This window comes from Magnolia sinica, chromosome 2 (genome assembly GCF_029962835.1).
Source record: "Magnolia sinica isolate HGM2019 chromosome 2, MsV1, whole genome shotgun sequence".
NCBI lineage: Eukaryota > Viridiplantae > Streptophyta > Magnoliopsida > Magnoliales > Magnoliaceae > Magnolia > Magnolia sinica.
In genome coordinates this window covers 20,239,156-20,248,752 of record NC_080574.1, presented here as the reverse complement: position 1 = coordinate 20,248,752, position 9,597 = coordinate 20,239,156, and the positions used below count along the sequence as shown (strand labels likewise).

The 9,597-nt window shown below is 40.7% G+C and overlaps 2 protein-coding genes across 2 annotated transcripts; one reads left to right on the top strand and one right to left on the bottom strand.

Moving 5' to 3' along the window:
* The first annotated feature begins 233 nt into the window (after positions 1-233).
* LOC131236559 (F-box protein At5g03100-like) lies at positions 234-2,038 on the top strand. The gene has a single exon (XM_058233824.1). It carries the CDS (start codon positions 313-315, stop codon positions 1,804-1,806), a length of 1,494 nt encoding a protein of 497 aa, XP_058089807.1. The 5' UTR covers positions 234-312; the 3' UTR covers positions 1,807-2,038.
* A 4,684-nt stretch (positions 2,039-6,722) lies between these two features.
* Positions 6,723-9,269, bottom strand: LOC131236558 (uncharacterized). Its single transcript, XM_058233823.1, has 2 exons — positions 8,005-9,269; positions 6,723-6,981 (listed from the first exon to the last, which is right to left on the bottom strand). Exons 1-2 carry the CDS (start codon positions 9,162-9,164, stop codon positions 6,894-6,896), a joined length of 1,248 nt encoding a protein of 415 aa, XP_058089806.1. The 5' UTR covers positions 9,165-9,269; the 3' UTR covers positions 6,723-6,893.
* Between the last annotated feature and the right edge of the window lie 328 nt (positions 9,270-9,597).

Below are 9,597 nucleotides of genomic sequence, written 5' to 3'. Positions count from 1 at the left end.
AATAATGATCAAAATGGATGAATGGTGTGGATAAAACACATACATCAAAAATCATTTGGGGGCCCCAAGAGACATTCCGCAGCCACGTGGCTACTGGCAGCGTCAGTATGCAATCCGGGTCCGATCTGCACGGAGCGTCTCACTCGAGAAATGGCTGGGATGTTCTACACGCCTAACAGGTTTGCACGTGAGTACTAGTGCAGGCGTGCGCGTGGGGATAGTAAAATTTCCACTCTCCCGCGCTTCGTTTCCCGCTCCCGTCCTTCTGTCTCCTATAAAACCCCAAAATCGCATCTCCCAAAAACCCAAAAAATGGCCAGAAACCCTCGCGACCGCCTTAGCCCTCTGCCGGAGGATATCCTCCACCATATCCTCTCCTTCTTGCCTCTGAAATATGCAGCCCGAACAAGCATTTTATCAAACAGGTGGCGGACGCTTTGGATATCCAACCCAATCCTCGACTTCGGCTCCGAAGCTGGTCTCCCCCGATCGCCAAAATCATCGATCCCCATCATCGAACAATGTCTCGTTCTCTACAAAGCCAAAACCCTCCAAAAATTCCACATCCACTTCTGTCCGGGCCGCAAATACTCTTCCTTGCTTGACAAGTGGATTCGTTTTGCTATTAAGAAAGGCGTCAAAGAACTCCATCTCGAACTCTATACAGATGAATCTCAAGAAGATGAAGATGAAGATGGCGACGACGAGGACGACGAAAATGCCTATGAATTGCCTTCGTTTTTCTTTCGGTCCCAGTCTGTATCTGTCTTGAAGCTTCATTGCTGTGCTTTGAATCCTCCTTTGAAGAGTTTTACGGGATTCGAATCCCTTAAAACTCTACATCTTGTACAAGTGAGAGTCACGGACGAAATTATATCTCTGTTGGTTTCGAAATGTCGCTTTCTTGAGGATTTGTGCATCTGGGCTTGTCATCGGTTGGTCGATCTTAAGGTTTGCGGGGTTGATTTGAGGCTTAGGAATTTGTTGGTGTTGGGGTGTCGGGGCTTGAAGGGGATTGAGATTTATGCTCCGAACCTTGCATTGTTTGAGTACGATGGGAAGAACTTTCCTAAGCTGGATTTGAAGAATGTAGCTTGTTTGCGTGAGGTTAGTCTTTTCTTTCTGGAACCTGGTTTTAGGCCTGTTCATCAAGATTGGAGGACATTCCTTGTTGATATTACACATGTCGAGGTTTTGAATGTGGGGAGTTGGTTCCTTCAGTTTATATTTTTAGGGTATTACGCCTTTAGAAGTCCACCACTTGTGTTCCATAATCTTAAAGAACTGCATTGTTATGGCATGTCACTGTCTCGATGCACGCTTCTTGCGCTTTTAGCCTTCATCAGTGGTTGCCCTTCTTTAGTAGAAGTGAGTGTCAATCTCGACTATGATTGTGTGATACAGCCCTTTGATCCTTTTGATGAATTTGAAGACTATGAGTGGGACCCACCTTTTGAGGATGGATTTGAACTTGATGAGGAAGATTATTGGAGGGTAGAAGGGAAGGAAAAATTGGAGCATCTTGATTATCAGTTACATTGCCTAGAGATGGTCAAAGTGAATGAGTTTTCAGGTGGTGAGTGTGAAATGCTGCTGGTGGAATTTCTATTAGAGAAGGCAGTTGTTCTCAAGTCATTACTTCTAAACTCACAATCAAAGTGCAATACGAAGAAGCAGTTACTCAAAGAGCAGGTCTCTCTCTTCCCCAAAGCTTCTTCCTGTGGCAAAGTAGAAATTTCAGAACCTTCCATGGGCGATCTTGGCATGAGACATCTCAAAATGTTGAAACATTTACTGACATTGTGAATGTACTCTCCAAGGTTGAGAAATTGATTCACATCATGCAGTAGTTTACTGACTAGATCATGACTGTCATATGGGTGGGTGTTAGGAACCATTTCAGCATGTCTATTTTGGCTTTTGGGACGGGTAATATCATATTCTGGTTCCTATCATCTTGAAATATTTTGCAACTCTCTGTATCTATTTCTTTTATAACATAAATGAAATGAAAAGTACAGGGACCTTTTTTTGATTACATTATGCTTTCTTCTCTTCATGTACCTTGAAAATTTTTGTGACTGAGTAATGGCAATGGCAATCAAGAGTTGGGATTTGGGCATATGTAAAAAAGTATTTGCTTGATGTATGAGTGCACTAGCATGAGTTTTGGCCCATGCCACACTGACCCAGGTGCAACATTCCCATCATCCAAACAATGGTCAATGAGAAGAGGAAAGAAAAACCACAAGAATCATTCAAATTCAATGTAAAAGAGTCCAAAGTTTGAACAGTTTGGATACTTCCAAGCAGGAAATTTTGTACATCTAAATCAAATCAATGGTTTTGATCACCAGACCATGGGTCCACATGTACGACAACATTCACTTAAGCAAACTATAAAATATTCCAACACAAAACAGAATAGAGTCTGCACGAAGCAGTGTCTAAGAGCAGGAAGACTTCAAGCCATATTCCAAGAAGCCAAGATGAAACACAAGACCACCCAAACTTCCCAACTACATGTATGCTCCCAGAATCTCAGTCCATCTCTGATTTCCATACCTACACATTTGAAACCATTTGCACTATTCAACCTTGCCTCAGAGACTTGGTTAGTCTCCCAAACCCATCAAACTAATGTGTTTTTTCTCCTCTCCTTATTTCTGGCCCTAGAAATCCCATTTTGTGCATTTTAACAAATGTTATGGTAATACGAACTCGTCATTTTCTACTTCTCATTTTGATTTTTTTATATTAGTAACGGTGAGGCATTAGTGTCCTCATTTCCCATGAAAATGTTCAAAAAATAGACTTCTATGTAAACCATTCAAATTCTATGATTTTTAACTATTCACATATCAAATGGCTAGGCTGGCTTGTAGCAACCAATGCATTTCCCAATTCCTGTGGCCCATCCATTGTCAGGCCTACCTATTGAACAGTTCTGATGACCAACCCACATGGCCCAACCAATGGGCAATGAATTTAATTCAGTAGTTCCTGGCCCAACCAACAGGCCGTTCAAAGCCTAGGTTTAGGCAAGTTCATGGCTGTTGTTGGCCAGGCTTGATATCTCCAATCTCGCCCCACTTATCATCCTATGTTCCTATTTTTTTTCTTTGGCATCTTCCTGAACAGCATGAAAGTAAGAGGTGTCATTTGTGAAAATACTGAGGATAATGATGATAACTAATTGGTAAGATTTCATGCAGCAAAATCTTCTGACAGGAGTGCATGAATTGTAAATATTTCTTTCTCTAGAATTTGTTGATGTAATGGTCGCCAGATTCGGGTGATATACTCATAAGTGGAATTTGTGGACCGAATTTGGGTTTGTTGAGTGTCTACTGTTTTTGTTTGTTTTATTTGATCAATAGAAACATTAATGGACAGATTTGAATGAGAATGGCTACGTCTAGATACAGGATTAGTTCTGTTTATGGTGCTGGATTACTAGCACCATGCCTACAGATCAGAATCTACCCCTGACTAACTCGTCAGCTGCAACCACATGTAAATCACAGAATCTGCCCATGGAAATGCCACACCTCTTCACTCTGAATTTAGTCCCCCTGGACCATGGCCGACCCATAGTGGGTCCACTGATAGTGCAGCTGCAGTTAATGATAGTGAGGTGGATTGAAGTCATCCTCTGGCATCCGCCCATCATGAATGCTCATGCAGATGCAATGGATTCTTCACTCCAATACGGTTCAAAATCCATTTGTCGATCTAAGCATTGAGGTCCAGAAATCTGCTTCTTTCAAGTTAGACCTTGCAACTGTCTTTGCTTAGCAAGATTTTGTGATTGATTGTCCAAGGTACATTATGGCTAAGGTTACCTCTAGCACAATACCCACACGTCTTCTGTTGCAGATGAGCATTATGGATTATGATTTATTGGTCATTTACAATCCAGATCGATATTTTCAGCTACATGAAATTATGGTTCTTTATTCTTACTATTGATTTAGTCAATGCAAATTTATATTTACTATGCAAATTGTTATACTTCTGTATCTAGTTATAGTATAACACCAACCAACTCGTTGACTGCAAGTGACCTATGTAATAGTATATTACATTGCACTCTGGGAGTTCTGTGCTCTCATTCCCTGTACCGAACCTGGATAAAGGAGGGTTGTGTCGGGTTAGCAGCCAGCACCAAACTTATCGCATAACTTTCAGTGTAAATCTGAACAATAAGACATTCCAAACCTTGCTAGAGTGGACTGTTGGAAGAGGATTCATGTAGCTGACCCAATTAATTGGGATAAGGTTAGGATGGTGATGATGAATATAACACCAACCGTGTGGGGTCTATAATAATAAAAATTCATCATTTCATACATAAATTGCAATATGAGTTACTGTATAAAACTATATTACAGCGTATGTGTTGGAGTGATGCACATGATATACTAGAACTAGCGTACCATGCATTGGAGGAAGTAGTGGACCGCATACCTGTTCCATTACCACATACCAAAGTGACCCACCATCCAAGTAACCTCAGTTATTGAATGGTTAGATTTTTTTTTTTTTTTTCCTTCTATGGAATGGAATGATGGACAAACTTTCTAAAGCTAGGGACTAAAAAGGCTCAATCATCTTAATTAGTCAAAAAGTTGGTGTAGTGGTGTGTGGTGGTTCCTTTTTAATTTTTTAATTTTTAATTTTTTAATTTTTAATTTTTTTTTTAATACTGATTTTATTCAGGCCAAAAGCCAAAAGAAAAGAAAAATAAAAGAAAAAGAAACCACACGAAGGGAAAAAAAGGCCTATCCCCTTTAAGACATGTTCATCTTGATTCATGACATGTTCTAAACATTAGTTCAGTGTTGATGTCCTTGTAGAAACAAACAAGAGACTTCATCACCATATCAGACTGTTTTTTGGTCCTCTTTGTCTAAGCTAGTATTTAATCCATGACCACAAGTTCGTGATTCTTTTGTAGAAAAGCTACTTTATTACAAGGCTTGACTGCTAAATCGAATTTGTCTTATTAATCATCATAGCCTTGACCCAGCTACTCGGGGTTGGCTTTACAAAATGTCCTGTTTCACCAAAAAGGCCTATACCCATTAAGCCAAACAAGCTTTATGCCTCTTTGAGGCACGAAACATACCAGCAGACCATCATGAACTGAGGAGGTTTGAATTAAGAACCACTGCCACAAGAGATTATTTATTTATTTGTTATTATTATTATTATTTTTTGAACATTCACAAGAGGTTATTTACTAGAAGAGGCCCCCAAGAAGACGGCATTAGAAGACAGGCAAAGCACTCATTCCTGGTAGCTCTTCAGGACTCAATACATGAGGGGATTCAGAATTGTGGCTCATCTATCAAGGCCGTCTTTGACCTAAGGGACTTAGATCTCTAACTGACAGGAGTGGCGACTTTTATCTGATCCAGCAACCACAGATTAGAGGGATTTGCTGCATTCCATGATTCCATGGTACTCTCATTAAAGATGCACGGGCAACAATGAAGGGGAAAATTCACTACTGGAATGCTCTAGCAACTCTCTGAATGACTATTAGAGTGCCCATGTCTTTGGAGGATTTAGTCTGTGTGCATCTACTGAGTTTTCAAGTTGAGAAGGAGGAGTATCTGAAAGATCCCTCTTTAGTGCACTTCTGCCCAAGGGACTTTACCTGCTCTATGGGAAGTGGAATCATGATGGCTTGCTTTGACCTGGCTTGGTATGCTCTGTGCTTCATTCAAACAGTATCCATTCTCACCACCTTCATCCAATTCCTCCTAGATCTCTCTGTTATCCATGTTTCAGGCTCTCCAACCTTGAGCAAAGTTCTCACCTTCTCCAGTTTTTGTAACTAATGACCAATCCATCCCTCACTATGCTTTCCATCACTTGATCTCCTATCGGGCTACTCCTAGGCTGTTTCAAATGACAATTTGTGATTCTATCCTTTGGGATCTTCTCACACACCCATCTCAACATCCTAAACTCTGCGACGCTCATTCTGTACTTATGTTGCTTCCTATTGCCAAACGCTGCCCCATATGGCATAGCTGGTTGAATAACAGTCTCATAAACTTCTCCCTTGAGTAATCTAATCAATTAACATATCACTTCTGGATTGAATGATGGTCACCTGAAACAAATAAAATATATGCAAATACAGAAGATAGACTGGCCCCCATTATGCCCCAAAAGATAGGCATGTAGTTCTACAACTGGTGGTAGAAAGTACTCATAACCAGAACATCTTATTCCTTGGCCTGCATTTTTAGGTTCTCTAATAACCTGTCACAGATCTGCAAACATTCATTGTGAATGTTCAAACATTCACGAGAATTGGCAATCAACATTGCCCAACAATTGGCTTAATGGTCTGATTTATAATATTTCCATCTACTATGTACGGTACCTGCAGAAATTAACTTGTGTAACAAGCGCAAGAAGAAAACTTTGCAATGCTTAAGGGATAAGCGGCAACTGTTGGATCAAATTTCTGAAAACATTTTTTTTCTCAATGAACAATCTACACAATAATTTTTGAATCATGTCAAGTACCAAAATCTTTCATTGAGCATGCATTTCTAAAGGTGCAACTGTAGTATACGAATTTTGTTGGTTCTGAGCATTTCGTCATTCGTTTCCATGAATAACAGATTCTTGATGGTTTCGGTCTTTCCATGGACGCGTAACAGTTTGATATGTGTAGTTTAAGTTCATTACACTCTGTATGATCGAGTCAGAAGCATCTATAGTGGTAATGAAAAACACCAATGTTTCCAAAATATGCATACATACACAAGCCATGCTGCAATTTGATTGTTTCATAATTTCTCATACTTTTTGCTATGCTGAAGTACTATTACAGGGATAGATGCAAGAAAATTTATATAGTTTTTGCATCAAAAGAGACATCCTTTATGCCCCCTGCCTTTGCTTTTACTGGTGTTGAAGAAGGACCAGCAACTTGGTAAGAAACCACCCATACGCCTGCAATAGCAGAGGAAACATGATCAAAAACCACATGTGAATGATCTCTTGATCGTCTCTTTCTAAGTCAATATCATAATCATAAAACTGACTCTGATGTTGGTTGTCGTAGAATGGTATCAAATGCCTCTTTTTGAAAAAAAAAGAAAGAAAAGGAATAGAAAAAATTCTAAGATGTTCTCATCTTTCTTCCTCTTCCTTTTTTGGCTTTTGCAGACTATCGAAATTGAGATTCTGATATTTTTCCCATGTGTATATATCTTGTTGAAGATGTATACAAGATCTTCATGTCTACCCTGAAATTCCAGATACTACTGAGAATCCAAGACATCCAATTTCTTGGGCACGCCGTGAGAACCCTTTTTGTTCTGTTTCCTAATAGAATAGGATCCATGGGTTTTAACTAAAATAAGGTAAGAGGCATCACATATACTTCACCACATGATCTCCGTATCATCTTCAAGTTCTCAAAAATAATAAATTTTTTATTTTTCGGGAGAAAAGTAGTTACCCATCTTGGATAAGTTCTGTACAGAAATGAAATTATAGCTTTCTAGATCTGTTCCCATAACAAGATCCGATTAGTGGGATTTAGGTTGCATTTGGACGTACCATCAACAAGATGCAAGTGTTTGCTTATCAAGCTGGCCTTAGAAATCATGAACTTCCAGCCACACCCCTGGGCCGAGTTTGGATGCACAGGTGAATTGAATTTCAAACATTCGGTTTAATCAAGAACAGATGCCAATGCGAATAGTGTTTCCTAGCATTCACAATAAGGAAGTAGAAATCAATTGGCAATTATGTTTCTCTCAGATCCAACTTGAAAGTAATGTAATTGCAGTTTGGATCTCAATCCTCAATATCAATGCCAAGGAATTTGCAAATTTTTTTTCAACCTTAGTACAATGATAATTGCAATTTGATTTGATAATACATCCAAAAGCATCCTCAATGTATTCTTAGGAAGATTAATCATGGGTCTTATTATAGACTTCTAAACTAGAAATTGAAAAATAATACCTGCTGCTGTTACTGCTACTGTTGCTGCTGCTGCTGCTGCTTCTGCTGCTTTTGTTTGTTCTGCTGCGGTCGTTCTCTCCTACAACAGAGAACTTTTTCTTCCACCATTCGCCATCAACACTCTTCTCCTCCACCGGCATGGGTTTTGGCGAAACTTTTGAGCATGTACTGGTGCTTGAGCTCCTCTTCTTTGAACCCAAAGAAGCCGGGAAGAACATCTTGAGAAGAATAGCTCCATTTTCCGTGTTTGTGCCTCTCAAATCGCGTCCTCTTCCATGCCTTTTCTTCCTGTTTGTTGTCTTCTCCTCTTGGATCGTCTCATGCACCAATGCTCTCTCATCCTCGTTTACTGTCTCCTCAAATCCTCCAGTAGCAGGCGGCTCCACAATATCTTTTAGAGAGAGCTCGTAATTTGACTCGGGCATATCTTGAATCATCTCCATCAGCTCCCGCCGGCCTCTGGCAATCGCCTGCAATCGCGAGTTGGGGGAAAGATGAGCACGATGGGAGGGAGAGGAAGCTTCGGTTGTTGGAGTTACAGGTGGGCTAGTCTTCCACAAGGGTGGGGATGATCCATCGGAATCCTCTTCTGTTTGTTTTCGTGCATGGAATTCGATTCCACCTGAATTGACAGAACCGTCATAGCGTCTGGCAATTCTTTCAGTCACAGTGCCAAATCCAATCCTGCTTGAATTGCCAAACTTGCCCGGTTGTCTGGCGACTCCTTGAGTCAGAGCGTCAGCTTCCATCCCACTTGAATAGCCAGAGTTGTCATAGCATCTGCCCATTTTCCATGACAGAGTGCTATGTTGAATCTCACTGGAATTGCCAAAACTGTCATAATTTCTGGAAAATTTTGGATTCGGAGAGCCGAATTCGAAAAACTTTGATTGACCCGAATAGCCGTTGCCGCTCAAATTGCCAAAACCAAAACTGTCATAGTTTCTGGCAGTTCTTGGGCTCGGAGTGCTGAATTCCACACCGTTTGATCGATCCAAGTGACCTTTATCGCTTGAATTACTATAACTGTCATAGTTTCTGGCAATTCTTGGACTTTGTGTGCCAGATTCCACACCGTTTGATCGACCCAAGTGGCCGTTTGTTGTAACGATACGATCAGAATGATGTCCGGTGGCCATTCCCGGCTGGAGACTGAACATGTTGAGAGGAGGGCTGGTAAGGGAAAAGAAGAGGAATGTCTAAATATTGTATGAAAGCTATATCTTCTCTCTGTGACGCATTGTCATTCGTCTTTGCTCGTCTGCGGACTGGAATCCTCTACAACCACCTGTTGTATGCAACACCTGAGCTCTTTGGAGCCCACCTTGTTGTGTGTGTGACATCCACTCCGTCCATCAGTTGTGCTGCCTCATGTTCACCGTACACAACAAAATAAACTTGATCCATAACTAAGGTGAGCCCCAAGGTGAATCCTTAAATTCACTCGCAGTCGTTGGATCAAACTGTTTTTTTGGGATTTCTATCCTTACCCTGGTAAGGCTCACCTGATGAACGGGTCACATGAAAAACAACACGGTGACCCCAGGAGGATTTCTATGGTTGGTGTCCCCATCCCCACTGTTCCTTGTGATG

Bases quoted from the DNA above. Each gene is read 5' to 3' on its own strand.
- LOC131236559 (XM_058233824.1), top strand. From the start codon at position 313: ATGGCCAGAAACCCTCGCGACCGCCTTAGCCCTCTGCCGGAGGATATC.
- LOC131236558 (XM_058233823.1), bottom strand. From the start codon at position 9,164: ATGTTCAGTCTCCAGCCGGGAATGGCCACCGGACATCATTCTGATCGT. The intron at 6,982-8,004 runs GTATTATTTTTC...CTGCTATTGCAG, and splicing joins AGTAGCAGTAACAGCAGCAG to GCGTATGGGTGGTTTCTTAC.